General features: G+C 38.8%; 1 protein-coding gene across 4 annotated transcripts in view; it reads left to right on the top strand.

The window, feature by feature from the left end:
- The window catches only part of Pkhd1l1 (PKHD1 like 1), a 134,419-nt gene that overhangs the window by 86,146 nt on the left and 31,623 nt on the right, over positions 1 to 16,650 (top strand). For all 4 annotated transcript variants that reach the window (XM_087898766.1, XM_087898767.1, XM_087898768.1 and 1 more), the window contains 10 exons: positions 100 to 251; positions 1,472 to 1,631; positions 2,597 to 2,768; positions 4,002 to 4,090; positions 4,800 to 4,948; positions 6,786 to 6,915; positions 8,127 to 8,245; positions 8,867 to 8,996; positions 10,335 to 10,508; positions 15,627 to 15,730. In XM_087898766.1, coding sequence (XP_087754892.1) covers positions 100 to 251; positions 1,472 to 1,631; positions 2,597 to 2,768; positions 4,002 to 4,090; positions 4,800 to 4,948; positions 6,786 to 6,915; positions 8,127 to 8,245; positions 8,867 to 8,996; positions 10,335 to 10,508; positions 15,627 to 15,730 — 1,379 coding nt within the window. The remainder of the gene's footprint in view (positions 1 to 99; positions 252 to 1,471; positions 1,632 to 2,596; positions 2,769 to 4,001; positions 4,091 to 4,799; positions 4,949 to 6,785; positions 6,916 to 8,126; positions 8,246 to 8,866; positions 8,997 to 10,334; positions 10,509 to 15,626; positions 15,731 to 16,650) is intronic.

Below are 16,650 nucleotides of genomic sequence, written 5' to 3' on the forward strand. Positions count from 1 at the left end.
GGACGACCAGAAGACGAGATTTTGTATTTTCACTTGTTCAGAAACAGAGGCCTTTCACGAGGTGGAGATTATGGCTGATACTTGTTTTATCTTCTACAGGCACCAGCATCGTTCCCTTTCAGAAGAAACGGCTGACCCATATGTCTGGGTGGATGGCTCTGATTCCAAATGCAAATCACATTAACTGGTACTTTAGAGGTGTGGAACACTTAACCAACATATCATACACATCAACGTTCTATGGATTTAAGGTAAATGAAGAACTACAAAGACCAGAACAGCAGCCTGCACCGTAATCCTCACACACCTATCTCTTTTCCTTCCCTCTTCTGAGTGTGTATTTGTGTGTGAATCTATGTATTGCAGTATATGCGCATACGTGTAAACAGATGGGAGCATCTGTGTCTTTATCGGTCTCCACTTTATTCCCTTGAGATAGGTGATCTCCTTGAGACAGACTCTCTCATTGAACGCAGAACTAGCCTGAAGATCAGAAAGCCCCCGCAATAGTCCAGTTTTCACATTTAATCACTGGCACCATGAGTCACACTTGGCTTTTGTATGGGGCTTTGGAATTGGAGGTCAGGTGGTCCTGCTTCCACACCAAGCAGTTCTATCCGTTGAACATTTCAGTAGCTCCTTAGCCATTTCTCAACCCAGAATGCTCTTACTTCACAAATCAATCTTTCAAAGTTATATGATGCACCCTGAGTGATCTACTCACTTTAATCTAAGAAGGAGCCAATTTTGACCATATTTCCATGTTATGCTTTTTCCTGACTACCTTTGTCCTTATTTCTGTGGCAATAACTTACACATATTGAGTTCCAAGTACCAGCTAAGAGTTTATTTGTACCATGAGCTAGAATAGAGAACATTAATTACAGAATGCATGTATTTCCACCACATATGTCTATCATCATATTTTCAAATATTTACTATCTTTGAAAAGAAAGAAGAGTTTGTAGGGATAGTAGTAGAGGCTCCTAGAGGCTCCATTCTCTGACTTCAGCTCTCAATTGTATTCAGCATCTCGATGAGGAGTTTCCTACTACATTCTTCTATGAATGCTACATATTTGTGTGGCCCAGAAACCATATCCTGCATTATTTTTTAAATTGTAAGGTATCACAGAAAAAGCATAGATCTTAAAAACATATACATATGTGTGTGAAACATATACACTCATGTGTACATGTGAGTGAAGAACCTGCACATGCATGGAGAGAGAAGGAAAAAAATAATAAGAAAAAGAAGAAAGATTCTTTTCTTACCTTGACAGTGGAGCTAACATTGTTGACATAGACTTGCAACATGTCAAACAACATAAAAGCCCCCACTGAAAGGTAAACGGGACACTAACTTTGCATGTAATGTGCTACATGGGCTACATGCATGGTATTAAAACCAAGTTATAAAAGACGATATTTTTTTATATAACTCAAGCCACACTTTTCTGCAACAATTTTAGGAGGAAGACTATGTAATTATATCACATAACTTCACTCAAAATCCTGATATGTTTAATGTTGTTGACATGCGGAATGGCTCGTCCAACCCATTGAGCTGGAACACTAGCAAGAACGGAGACTGGCATCTTGAAGCAAACACCAGCACTCTCTATTACTTAGGTATGTATTCATTGGGTAGGGTTATTTTCTTAACCTAATGATTTACCCAAAGATAATAACGATTTCTTAATAGATATATGTGACGCACAGTAGCCTGTACTACCAGAACTTGATAAATATGTGTTAAATAAAAGTACTAGACATAAAGTTTATGCTGGAAAAGCCTTTAATTAAAAGCTTGTGCTATAATTTTGAAGATAATACTCACATAATTTACACAAGGTCCTGATTACATTATTTACAGAATTAGAGAAAACAAATATAACGGCAGCTTGCATACATTCCATTACTATTAAAAATATTTTTAGAAAATAAAAGTGTTTAATAATAAAATCAAAGCTGGATGGCAGTGGTGCACACCTTTAATCCCAGCAACCAGGAAGCAGAGGCAGGAAGTTTGAGGCCAGCCTGGTCTACAGAGAGAGTTCCAGGACAGTCAGGGCAACACAGAGAAACCCAGTCTCCAAAATCCAAGTGCCAGCCACCCCCAAATTTAAATTTAAAAATAAATATAATTAAACTAATTTTAAAGCACACATATTTTATTTTATGTGCATCTGTGTATGTATATTTTATGTTTTGCTTGCATGTGTGCATCTGTACATCAGTACCATGTGGTTTCCTTGTGCTCCCAGAGGCCAGAAGAGGGGCATCGGATTCCTAGAACAGGAATTACAGACAGTTCTGAGCTGCCATGTGGGTGCTGGAAATAAAATTGGGTCCCCTGGGAGAGTAACCCATGCTTTTAACAGCTGAACCCTCTCTCTAGCCCTTTAAGGCATTCATTTTTGTTAATTCTTAATATTTCATCTCCTAAAATGATACCTATTTTGTTGAAGTTTCTCAATGCCTACTTTCTCTTTCTGAGTAAGTGATATTTCCAAAATGCTATGGCTTCTTATAGATTTAAGTACTGTGGTCGTCCTGTTAACGTGCTCATTGAAACCATGTTGATTTTGCTTCAGTGTCAGGGAGAAGCGACCTTCCTCAGAGCCAGCCCACTCCTGGGACGCTAGATCCTGACGTGAAAGATGTGATCATTAATTTCACAGCCTACTGCTGTGTTCTCCAAGACTGCTTTCCTGTTCATCCGCCATCGAGAAAGCCAGTTCCTAAGAAACGCCCAGCCGCTTACACGTACGTAGGCCTTCTTTCGCTAATGTCTTTGATGCAATCTAAACCTCTCCTGCGGGAGATAAAACTGCCTTCCTCCTGCCTTCCTCCTGCACGATGACTTTTGCTTCACAAAGTACATCCACACCCACGCTTTTCTCTTTTTGTAATTTACTCCCCACGAAAAAAATGGAGAAAGCTCATAAAAACTGGGTGCAAAAGTTGCTGACAGTGTTAACACTAGTGGAGAGTCCAAGTCCCTTATTGTATAGGTGAGAAGGATGCCATCCAGTGACATAAGTGAGCTGTGTGAGTTCTCTGAACAGACTCAGGGCATGTCCAGTCCAGCACAGCGTCTGAGCTTCTTCATTATTCCAAGCGGTGTCAACCTCACAAGAGAACCTCGCATTGTTTTCAAGTATCGATCTCAATTTTAATGCTTCTAGTTAAAATCGTTCACTTCTGTCTGACCAGATTTTACAGCTCCCTACTTTTTTTTAGCCATGTGAATCATCACAGTTTAATTAGTGTGTAAATGGCTCTCTTGCATCTCAGTACTAATCATTTCCAGCCAGAAGGTATCAACTTTCTAATCACATCCCTTAGGAAATTTCCCATTAGCTGCCGGTTTCTAGAAGGCACAACTACAAAAAGGGCAAGGCCCTTTCTTTCCAACGCACTTTCCATGTTTATTCTGGCTTAAGACAGCCCTCATTCTGGGTGCAAACTGATCACCCCAAGTCCCTGTGCTGCCATGGCTCAGGGCATAACCTCAATTTGTTTCTGACACATCAGAGATCACTCTTACTGCCCTTCCATTCACGGAATCTACCCAAATATGTTCTTAAAGTGTACTCGGTGAAATAGCACCACTAGCCAGGGGCCCATAAACAGATAGAGGATGTACTGCTTTTCAGCTTCCTATGGCCAAATCTTATAAGAAAATGGAATAATTAGCATATGTCAAATTAAATTAAAGGTTGGCTAAATTGGCATATACCAAAATAAGGATTTGGTGTGAAGAAAGGTGTTCAAATTTTTAAAAGTAATATTGTTCAGTAGAAAAAGTACATTGTTTGTATAGGTTTTGTGAATACTACTAATTGTACATATTAGCTTACCTAGTTAGTAAAATTATTAAATATCTGATTCACGTTCTACCGTTCCCAGGACATCTAGTGCACTGCTTTGCTTTAAGGAAGTGCTCACTAAATACACAGAAGTGGCGGTTAATGGTAGCATTTCTTTTCTTTTCAGTTTATGGTCAAATGAGTCTTTTTGGCAATCATCCCCAGAAAACAATTATACTGTACCTCACCCAGGAGCAAATGTGGTTATTCCTGAAGGTAAGCACACAAGTATACATAACTCACATGTTAGCCTTTAGGGAACATTAATGCTGCCGTGGAGCAGGCATGCTAATGGTTACGTCTTTGTCTTTAAGTGTCATATGCTGGGGAAGAGTAACTGGAAAGAGATGTGTCAGGGGGGATGAAGCATAATCTTTAGGTTTTCTGTACATGATAACTTAGCTGAGTGTGGTATGGTTTCCTGTTTTCCCTGAGACTCCAAAGACCAACAAGGGAGTGTGTGACTTAAGTTCAGGGGTTCAAAACCTACTTTATACACAGCAACACTGTTTTTTTTCTTCTCCTCCTCTTCCTCTTCCTCCTCCCACTCCTCCTCCTCCTCCTTTTCCTACTCCTCTTCATCCTCCTCCTTCTTCTTCTGACAGGGTTTCTCTGTGTTGCTCTTGCTGTCTGGGAACTCCCTCTGTAGACCAGGTTGGCCTCGAACTCACAGAGACCCACCTGCCTCTGCTTCTTGAGTGCTGGGATTAAAGGCTTGTGCCACCGCTGCTCAGTCACAACACTGTTTCAAAAATAAAAATTCACAAGGACAACAAAACCACAATAGCAAAATTTCTGTAAGATGCAGAAATCATTAAGTAAAAAGAAATCACGGACTTCAAAAACAAGATTCTGGAGTAAGCTGTCAATGTTGTGTTATGCGGTTCACAGAGTGGGTTGCATTGGGTTTCTTATTGTTTTTTAGGCTCATGGATTGTAGCTGACACAGATATACCCCCAGTGGAAAAACTCATTATTTGGGGAGTTCTGGAAATAGAAGACAGATCTGAAGTGGGATCTGCAGCCCCTTCTTATAGGAGAGTTGTTTTGAACGCCACCTACATATCAGTGCAGGTAGGAGTGACGTCTCATCTTTTATATTTTTAATCTTATTAATTTCTGACATGAAAATTTAAGGAATTAGCATTCAGTATGTAGATAACCACTCACACACACACAGAGAGAGAGAGAGAGAGAGAGAGAAAGAGAGAGAGAGAGAGAGAGAGAGAGAGAGAGAAACAGAGAGAGAGAAACAGAGAGAGAGAAAGAGAGAAACAGAGAGAGAGAAAGAGAGAAACAGAGAGAGAGAGAAAGAGAGAAACAGAGAGAGAGAGAGAGAAAGAGAGAAACAGAGAGAGAGAGAGAAACAGAGAGAGAGAAAGAGAGAGAGAGAGAGAGAACTGTTGTAGCTCAGAAAATGCAAGTGTCACACAACTCCTTTGTCTTCTTTCGGCTCTCTTTGAAATCATGGTTTCATCTTCCTTACTGGGGTAATAATTAGCATACACCACACTCAAGTCCCTGCTTTAGTTCTCCTTAAAATATTTGTATTGATATTATATAAAGCTTAACTATGAGTCCACACCAACCAATGACAAAATCCTTAGGTGTTCTGGCGAGAAAAATGAAAAGATTTTGATTATTTTTGTAAGAAAGCTAGCAGTGCTTCTTAAGAATGAGTGGACATAGATGGGGTTATGAAAGCAAAAGTAATCAGCTTCATTGCTTCAGTGGCATAGGATGGTCACCCGGTTCTCCTACAAACCTCAGGTGGTCTTGAGCGTGTAACAGCTTAATCAGTTTAATTGTCTTCTCACTCTGCTACTATTTATGAGAAAAGAATCGCTAAACTAAAAAGCTATTAGGAATTATTTTAAAGAGCATGTATTGCACAAATAAACTTCCCTGATGCGATCCGGATGCTGAACTAACAGTCCATGGGTAGAGCTGTAAATGCAGCTATAAACGTAGGTAACGGTTTGACACTATGTCTGTCCATTTGATGCATAGTAATAGTAGGTTCACCCCTGAGGCCTTTGAGTGTCCCCAAATGGGTTCTTGGCCAATTAACATGCTCCAGTAGATAGCTCTATACCCAAGGGCAGTACAAGTTGGTTTGGGTGGGTTATTTATAAAAATGGAAGAGAAATAAAAAAGATGTGAAGTTGGGAGCAGGAGGCAGGAGTGGAACTGAATGGAAAGTAGGTAGAGGCAGGCGTGGGAGGTGAACAGGATCCAGACACTGAAAAAATTCACAAAGAATGAATAAAATGTCATATTAAACAGAATTTGCTAGCTTTTATGAAAATATAAAGAACAGAAACTCCTTTTGACGCTTTACAGAGCACAAGATTTGGGCAGATGTGTGACTTGAGGAATAATGATGCATGAGTCTTTACTTCACTGTTTATTAGTTTATTAAAAATATTAAATGTTGATTAAGTTGTCTGATCGCGTTCATTTCAGCATCGGTTTTCTCATTTATGAAATAAAAATAAAAATACCAATTCCTGGGTTTTGTATGAAGGCTAAAGTTTATCATTAATATAGGTGAAGTCTTACATTAGGTTCATTTGAGAACAGCCATCATTAGCAATGATGGCCCTTGTTGGTATAGCTTAGATAAAGTGTTAGGAGCATATTGTGTATTTCTGTTCAAACATCACTGGCTTAGGTCTTGGGAGATCTTAGTTCTAGGTCTGACAGTAAATAGATACTGAATTTGACCATGGAAAAGCATTTAGACTCTCTATCCTATGGCTAAAGGATAAAGTCACTTCCAGCCACAAGACTGACCTAACAGAACACCTCCTCCATACTAGGCAGGCTTCTGGCTTCTTCTTTCTAACGGGTGCACTTTATTCCTGCTCATTTTTTTTAAAAGTCCTAACCATTTTCTCCTTCACTACAGGGAGGGAGATTAATTGGTGGCTGGGAAGATAACCCTTTTAAAGGAGAATTGCAGATTGTTCTTCGAGGAAATCATTCTACCCCAGAATGGGCTTTTCCAGAAGGACCAAATCAAGGGGCAAAGGTCTTAGGTATGTGATGTCATATACTGAATGTCTCTTGTCTTTTTCTTAGTCTCTTTCAAAATACACAGCCCTAAAGTATTCAGCTCGTGATGGCATGGCTTCACAATCTTTTGTAGTCTTTCCTTTATCCTAAACGCACAGGGGTCAGAGATTTAAAAACATTAAATAATGTCATATTACAGTTTGGTAGCAGATGTAGATGTGTATACTTCAAATCAAAACAAGTTATTGGAAGGCTAAATTTAGCAAGGCTCTATATGTGCGTATCATTTAACTAGACTGGGATCTTCATAATTTTTTTTGATATAGAAGAGCAATAATACTTTTCGTATTTTGTGGCTTCCCCCTTCCCTACCCATAATTCCGTTTCAATATTCATAAACATTCTTTGGCTCAGTTGGCTGTGCTGTCCATTCCCCACTTACAGCTGCAGCTGAGCTTAATTTCCCCGGGGCATTGGTGCATTGTGCACAGTCCTGTTTAAATCTAGAAGGCAAAGGTCTTACAGGAGTAATTAACAGCTGCTTTCATTAATACTATTACATATTCATTTAGGAGACGCATAAGAATGTCACTACACGGTTGAGGCAGGCAAGCACGGTCTTTAAGATATTTGCTTGTCTACGTTTATTTTTCAAAAACGACATCAACTGGTGCAAAATAATATCAAGAAAAAAACCATTAAACACATATGTCTTTTCAGCTCTAATCTGAAGCAAAGTAGTATTAGGTAACAATTTTCTATCTTTTCTTGCACATATATTGTTTGTAACTATCTATTGGGTTTTTCCTTTTGTTAAAACATGGCTAAAATTAACACATCGTGACGCAGCTTTTTGTTTCCTTGCTAACATATTTTGGATATAGGATTTAGATCAATTGGTGTCCACAGAGAAAAAAAACTCTCCTTTTTTTTAGAATATTGTTTCCCAGTGTTAAAACAATTGAAACATGTATAATCATTTATGTACATCTTCATTAATTCCATTTTTTTTATTGTTCCAAAGTAACGTTGTGGCAAGCCTCCTGATTTGTTTCCTTTAATGCCAGGTTTACTATGGTCTAACTGCCAATGCTTTTTGCACAGCCAACCTCAATTCATTCTGTTCATTCTCAAATGTTTAGCAGCTTGCTAAAAATACAACCGTGAATAGTCTCATTCTACGCTAGCTCCCAACTCAGGACTGTGCGTCAGTAGGAATGCTTCTCTCTTTCAGGAGTGTTTGGTGAGCTGGACCTGCATGGACTTCCACATTCGATATATAAAACTAAACTGTCAGAAACTGCAGAGGCAGGCTCCAGAATCTTATCTCTGGTAGACGCTGTGGATTGGCAGGTAGAAAACAAATCATGATGTCAAGCGTTCATCAAACCATATCAGGAGCATCACATGTACATTACATGTACATCACATGTACATTAGTTATAAAACAAAAATATGTAAGCTGTTGGTTATAAATATTTGTAACTTATAATTTCTTGAAGTAGAAACAGTAGAACTATTTAAAATATATTTTACTATTATCTTTATTACCTTATCCTTTGTCGTTCTTGATGTTATATTTCAGCATTTGGAAAGCAAACAAACTTCGAAGCACAATGAGATTCAAGTGATATCTATAGCAAATGAAAGAATAGTAGAATGCTAATAGAAACCTCATAATTTAGACTTTGCTACATTTTATTTATTCATGGAGCACGTGCTTTTGTATGGGGTGGTTGAGGGGGAAGGACATGCCGCACGTGTGTTTGTGGGCATGGGTTAGTGTCATACTCTAGAATTCTTAATATCAACAAAGCATATTTACTGTTAGAGATCTAGATGTATACTTAATTTTTGCTGGTAATACCCTGATTGCTAATAAGGTATAAATTTAGAATTACTTATTATTGTTCCTAAGAAACATAAACCTACTTTTAAAATTGCTCTTGCATTTGGCACTTGAACTTTTCTAAGGAGGGAGAAGATATTGTGATAACCACCACAAGCTATGATTTGCATCAGACAGAGACTAGAAGGATTGCTAAAATTCTGCATGGGCACAAAATTCTCGTCCTCAATGATAGCCTTTCCTACACTCACCTTGGTAAGTGGTTGCTCTTTAATCAAGGGGCTATGCAATTAGAATGTCTGGAAATGTCCATATTTTCGCTATGTACCCTTTAATTGTAATTTTTTGATTGCACTTTACAAATATTTTCCAGAATAGCTGGCTTGAGTACCAGTGGATTCTACTATCCTTGTCTAGGCTTCCTATATTCTTTGCTATATGTAATGTATTTTTTGTTCATTCATTTACTAATTCAGCAAATATCCAACATGCTCTTCCGGAAATCTGGGATTTGATTCCCAGAACCCACATGGTGGCTTATAGCCATCTATAAGTCCAGTAGCAGGAGATCCAAAATTCTCTCCTGGCCCCAGAGTGCACAGAGATACACAAATAATGCTCAAACACCTATACATAAGAAATAAATAAAAACAAAAAGATATAATTGTGTTTGATACACTTCTAACAGAATTCTGGTTCATATGCCATATGCACAATAAAGTAGAGCAATCCCAGGACTAGGACCTGGGAAAAAACAGTATCAGTTCTACTCAGAATCTAGGGAAACATTTTTAAAATAACACAGCTTCCTCATTGACTAAAATTAAAGCAAGTATTTTAAATAACATTGCAATAATATTATCATGTATAACTTTATATAATTTCAAACCACCTCCAAAAGTTTTCAAAAGGAACTCTTATTTAAATCATCTTAAGCACTGTCTACATTTCAATTATTTTTCATTTGTGTATTTTCATTGTTTGTGGTACTGTGTTATATAAAAATGTTCTCATGCAAGTATAGAATTTATTTTGAGTCTGTTCTTCCTAGACGATCTTACTTGTCTTACTGTAATAATAATTAATTCCTGGAACAAGCCTAGATGTTCATGAACAGAAGAATGGATAAAGAAAGTATGGTGTATACAGATAGTAAACTTTCCAAGCATAAAGAACAAAGTTACATTGTTTTCAGGAGCACCCAAGCAAGTGGAAACAGACATATTAAGTGAAATAAGTCAGTCTCAGAAAAACCAGTGCTGGGTATCTTCTCTTATTTGTACTTCATAGATTTAACAAAGGTATAAAATTGTCTAGAGAAACAAAAGGAAAGAAGAGCAAAGCAATAGCTTTAATTTCTAATTTTAATAATTTTATTACATAAACAGATGCTATGTCTTGGATGCATTAGTATATAAATAAAATAGTATCTTAATTTAGCCTGCCATTTATCTCCATTTAAACAATGTATCAATGTATACATTTATGTCAACACTTGGCATGTCAGAACGTTGCTTATCTTAGGAATTATAATGAAATGAATAATTAAATATTTTTTTTAGCACTGACAGTGGCCCACCTTTCTGATTGCAGCTGAGAGACAGCAGATCCCTGGAACTGGACAGAGTTACACACTAGCAGCTGATGTGGGGATACTGAGTAGGAACATCAAAATAGTCGGTGAAGATTACCCAGTTTGGTCCAGGGAGTCTTTCGGTGCACGGATCCTGGTTGGCTCTTTCACTAGAGACATGATGACATTTAAAGGTTGGTAAATTTTCTGTCTATCTTTATAAGCATATCCTTCTTTAGATTGGAAACTTTTTCTTCTATAATTTTGTTGAATATATTTTCTGTGCCTTTCAGTTGGAATTCTTTTCCTTCTTCTATCCTTACTATTCTTAGGTTTGGACTTTGTATGGTGTCTCAGATTTCCTGAATGTTTTGTGTTAGGAATCTTTTAGATTTAACATTTTCTTTGACTGCTTAGTCTATTTCCTCTATTCTATCTTCAATACCTGAAATTCTTTCTTCCATCTCTTCTATTTTGTTGGTGATGCTATAGTTCTTGTTTTCTTACCCAGATTTTCCATTCCCAGAATTCCGTTGGCTGTGTTTTCTTTTGTTGTCTTCCGCACTTTTCTGTGGACACCCGAACCTCGAAACAGGCGCGCGCTTTCCTGACTCGAGCCCACGAGAACGGACCATTGCCCTAGGGGTTTGAACAGAGACGACACACACACACAAAGAGACTTTATTCTATTTTAAATGACATGACCAAGATCAAACATTGTTCATAATTTATATTTAAGAGAAACCTTTCCACGATTGGTGGAAATGTAAATTGGCACAGTCTGGAATTTTAGAAAATTAGGCAACATACCATCTCAAAATTTAGTTATGCCTCTTTAGGTCCTAAATAGATTGTTTTGAATCTGGTATAGTTGAGCTATTGTTCCAAAAATTTTAGAAAACCAGTTCTCCCGCTCCTAGCCTGGAGCCCTCTAAAAATGCGTAAGCAACCTTTCCTTAGAAAGGAAAACATTAGATTTAAAACCAGACAACTGTTTCTTACAACAACCTCTTTAACTCTGATTTACCCGGGGTATTCCCCATTTTTTAATTATCTCTTATTTAATTATATCTCAATCCACAATGCATTCTGGCCACACAACAGGATGACCCAGTCCACGATCCTCATCTTTCCGATCTCGTCTACGAGTCTCGGCGGAGGGTGTCCAGGTTGAATGAAATCCATAGAGCATGAAGTTGAGGAGAAACATCAGCTTGTTTATTGCTCTGCTGGGGCTAGTTTTTTACCATGGCACCAAATGGAGAGCCACGGAGGGACTCTCACCTGACCCCAGCAGGGATCAAGGAATAATCACCTGCACTCAAACTTCCTCATCCAACTCCAGGAGCAGAGGGAAGTCATGATTCTTTATAGATAAGCTCCTCAAACGTACATCTTTGTCCAGGAATAACTCTGTAGACCAGGCTGTCCGTGAACTCACAGAGTTTCACAGTCTCTGCTTCCCCAATGCTAGGATTAAAGGCGTGTGCTACCACACCCAATTACTCTCTTCCTTAAAGAACCTTAACTTTTAGCCTGTATATATTTTAACACATTGTAAACCAGTTAGAGGTTTTCTTTCTCTTAGAATCTCTCTTTACTGTATATTTTTCCTTTTTTGACCACATAAGCCTTTAATTTACTAAGCAATATGAAGACCCGTGGCTTTGACGGCCAGATCCAACCCATTTCTTAGCTTTCTATTGAGATGGAAAATCCTTGACCTAGCAGCCTTAACGTTGTTTGCCGTTGCCCCAGGCTATAAGTTCGCCTTTGTTATCTAGGATACGGGCAACCTGCTGAAGCAGCTCCCCAGCTGTGGCGCGCTTTCTGAGCTAACCCAAAGGTAGCAACTGTCTGCAGAAAACTGTAGGCTCGAGGCCTCTGTCAGCTTAAAGATATTTGTGTCTGGCCCGGCCTTAGTCGTGGGCGTGCGCAGCCTTTGCTCTGTTGGCGTCGCTCCGAGCCTCACATAACATTACATACAGCCTCAGATGTAAACCTGCCCTTAGCCCGCCCACTTGTGGCAGGCACCTTTCGCCACCGCGGCGTTCCGCGCCTTGGCCGCCAGTTTCCTGGGACTCCTAGAGTTGCCAGCCCCAGTTGCGCAGCCTGCCGGAGTCCTGTGTACGGACCCTGTACGGTCTGTCGGCCTCCGTGTAGGCGGATCACATTCCGCCTAGCATGTAGCTCATTAGCTGCGGGTAATACCCAGCTCCATCTGCGGCTTGGGGCTCACGGCTGCTGCGCTCTCTTGTTTTGTCAAAACTCTCTCTCTTTTTGGCTCTTTTGCCTTTAGTTACTCAGAAACTTTTAATAGAATTGTTAGACACACCTTTGAATATTTTCTCAGCCCGAGGCCCACAGTTACATGGCCATCGGCTATTGCTAGTGTGCTTGCTTAAGCTGGGTCCTGGGTCCTGTAACCTTGGGAACGGATTTCAGCCGGGAGCTAGCTGCGCCCAGCCTGTTTTCTTTGGCAAAAATTAAAGTTCCCTGCATGTGAGAGCCAGGGACTGAGTTTTAAATTAGTCTAAGCAGTCTCTTGTGCAGTGTCATCTTAATCCTGGTACCTAGTCTCTTTACGAAATTTTAGCAGCTGATTTGCCCGCTGGCCTTCAGCTCTGGATCAGACCTTTCGGTACCCATACTTCTAAAAATCAAACTATTTCCCCCCTTATCACACGTGCACAATTGCACATTACAACACTGGCCAGATTCCGGATCGTGGGGAAACCCCTACCTCTTTGGGTTTCTCGTGGTAGATCCACAGACGGCAGAACGTGGTTCTTCAGTCCTTATTCAATGCCGACCGAGGGACGCCATTTGTTGCTGCTCCTCAGCAGATGAGCCAAGTCTCTTTGTGTGTGTGTGTCGTCTCTGTTCAAACCCCTAGGATAATTGTCCGTTCTCGTGGGCTCGGGTCAGGAAAGCGCGCGCCTGTTTCGAGGTTCGGGTGTCCACAGAAAAGTGCGGAAGACAACATTCTTTATTGTTTCTATTTCCCTTTTTAGGTCTTGAACAGTTTCCTTCACCTGTCTGAATGTTTTTATTTCTTAGCTTTCATGGAATTCTTTAAGGGATTTACTGATTTCTTCCAACTTTTTATTTTTCTTTTCCTTGATTTCTTGAAGGGAATTTTTCATTTCCATCTTAAGGGCCTTATCATCTTCATAAAGTTATTCTTAAGGTCATTTTCCTGTGTTTCTGCCACATTGGAATGTTCAGGTCCTGATGTCATAGTTTTGGTGAGTTCTGGTGATGCCATATTATCCTTTCTATTATTGAATAGGTTCTTACACTGGTGTTTGGGCATCCAGATTTTGGATGATATAGGTCTAGGTGTTGATTCCTGCATTCTCTTTGTTGGCAGGATATTTTGTTCTTTTGTTTTCTCTCTTGCCTTTTGACCTAGGTGGCTAAGGGTTATGCTGACTGGCAAGTCTTCAGGTCCAGTAGGGTGTCTCTGTTGAGGTTTGAGAGGCCCTGGATGCCAAGATATAACCTGGCATCCTGTAAAGCTGACGTTTTCTTCTGAAGTTGTAGGTCAGAATATGGGACCCAGTGGAGGGAGTGATGCCCTTCTGAGTTGTGTGGGCTGTACCTGAGCCTATGAAGTCTGCTGGAGTATCGGTCATGGGAGGATAGTGAGGTGGATAGGGTTAGGCAGAGGAACGGGTCTTTGGGGAACAGGATCCAGTGGGTAGTAGCAGTCTAACTCATAGGATGGCCACTCACCTGCTCACTGCCTGGTGGGGACTGTCCATGCATGACTTTTCATGTGGTTTATGAGGGATAGAAATCAGAACTTCATGCTTCTGTGCCAAGAACATTACTAACCAAGTCATCCCCACAGCCTGAAAAGAAGTTTGATTTGCTATTAGTAGCTATACAAGCTAAATATTGGTTCTCAACCTGTGAGTCATGACTCCTTTGGATTCACATAATAGATATTCTGCGTATCAGATATTTGCATTATGAGTCATAAGAGTAGCAAGATTACAGTTATGTAGTAGCAGCAAAATAATTTTATGTTTGGGTGTAGTAGGCCACTTGTTGGTTCCTGGCTGCTCAATTCTAAAATAATCACATAGAAACTATATTATTTAAATCACTGCTTGGCCCATTTGCTCTAGCTTCTTATTGGCTAACTCTTACATCTTAATTTAACCAATTTCTAGTAATTTGTGTATCACTTGTAGTTGTGGTTTACCAGTGAGATTCTAACTGGCATCTATCTCTGGCACAGCTACATGAATTCTCTCTTGATTCTGCCCTTCTTTCTTCCAGCATTTAGTTTAGTTTTCCCCACCTAGCTCTATTCTACTGTATCATGGGCTCAAGACAATTTCTTTATTAACCAATGGTATTCACAACATCAAGAAGGGAATCCCACATCAGTTGGGGGTCACCACAGCATGAGGAACAGTTTTAAAAAATGCAGCATTAGGAAGGTTGAGAAGCACTGAGTCTACTCCACTATGATTGTTTGTTGTGTTGATATATCAATGCCCTACCATTTACCTTAGTAACCTTTCCCTTTTGATGACTAAATCCTTTACAAAGTAGCTAATAATTTTAAGTCTTCATTTCCCAATATAGCAAACACTTATTGCAGGGTTTTTTTTTCTGGAATTAAGAACTAGTTATTTCTGTATATAGCCCTGGTTATATGACCTTGGTGGCAAAGGAACTCAGTTTGGTTTCAGTGACTCCCTGAAGCTTCAGAACTTGGCATAGAGTAATCTCCTGTAGATTGTTACCACTGTTTTTACTGATCTACAATATCATCTTTTGTTACCTCAGTGGTACTATGACAAACTGGCCAGCAGGTGATTGCCAATACACTTTCTGAAAGAGCCTCTGAAATAGAAATCTCTTAATAAAATCTCTTTATAACTGCAAGATTGAAACATCAGGTATATATTGCTTCCGTACTTTACGTGTGCTTTCTCAGCAAGGAAATATTACCATCAAGTAGAAGAAAACTGGTCCTTTAGATATGATTATAAATAAATAAATAGCACATAACAAGTAAGTAATGTCAGCTATTGTAATGATTTGTGACAATCCAAAGGGTCATTGTGTAATTTAGATACATGTTAAATCTATATAATTTAAATTTTATGATTTCATGGGGAAAGAGTGTAAAATTCAAAAACAGAAACAATGGGGAAAGATTGAGAATATTTCATTTGTATCAAAGAAAAATAAGGTTTCCATGAAAAATTTGCGTGGTTTTATACAGCTTTTCAGTGTTTTTAATTTTATTCATTTTTAGAAAATTTTCTTTTCATCTTATACTCCCTTAGGAAATGCAAGAATAAGTAATGTGGAATTTTATCACAGTGGCCAAGAAGGCTTCAGGGACAGCACAGATCCAAGATACGCTGTGACATTTCTTAACTTGGGACAGGTTTGTGCTTTGATTTTTGTATTTGTTCAAAATAAAATTTCTTTCTTTATACAAAAATCTTCATTGTAATAACCTTCAAATAAAGCATACCACACAGCTGGATTAATATAGTCACTTAAGCAAACACTTGCCCCCATCCAGCCAAAGTCTCTGTATCTTTTCACCCTTACACTCTAAATTACATTTTTCTGTACTTACTACAAAAATTGAAAAACCCATGACAGAGTTAAATTTTTAAAATCTTTAGCTTTAGCACCTCTTTCTCAACTAACATATCCTTCACCTGCAGTGTTTAATCTAGAAGAGGTTTGTGGTAAGTTTTTATATATGTTTAAAATAAAATGTCTGCATTTTGAAATTTGTTTGACTAAATAGTTGTCTTCAGATAGGTAAATGTATCATCTGATATTCAAGAAGTTCTTTGACCATGTTATCCACGAACTTTATAGACATAGTAATATTTGTTTCAATAATTTCCTGTATAGTTAAGGTCAAAACGTCATAGGAAAACTAATAAAATTGAACAGTGTGCATGTTGTAGCTCTTGCACGAAGCTCAGAGGACAGCTTTGGGAGTTGATTCTCTGCTTCCACCGTGTGGGTCCTGGGACTGAACTCAGTTTCTCGGCTCAGTGGAAAGTATTTTTGTTCACTGTGCCATATCCTAGGTCCAGTTTAGTTTTCACCGGCAAAGAATAACTTTCTGTTATTCTAAACGAAGTGAACACTGCTTAGGTTTCTCAGAAGATAAACAGATTTAAATATCTATGTCTCCAGTGAAAGGGGAGAATAATTATTCTAAGACTGGGGAGTTAAGAGAGATGGAAAAGAGTGGATTTTTTTTGTATTTTTTTTTACTTATTTATTTATTTATTTATAAAAATTTCCACTTTCTCCCCTCCTCCCAATACCCTCTCATTC

Source organism: Myodes glareolus, chromosome 19 (assembly GCF_982192425.1).
Source record: "Myodes glareolus chromosome 19, mMyoGla1.1, whole genome shotgun sequence".
In the NCBI taxonomy this organism is placed as follows: Eukaryota; Metazoa; Chordata; class Mammalia; order Rodentia; family Cricetidae; genus Myodes; species Myodes glareolus.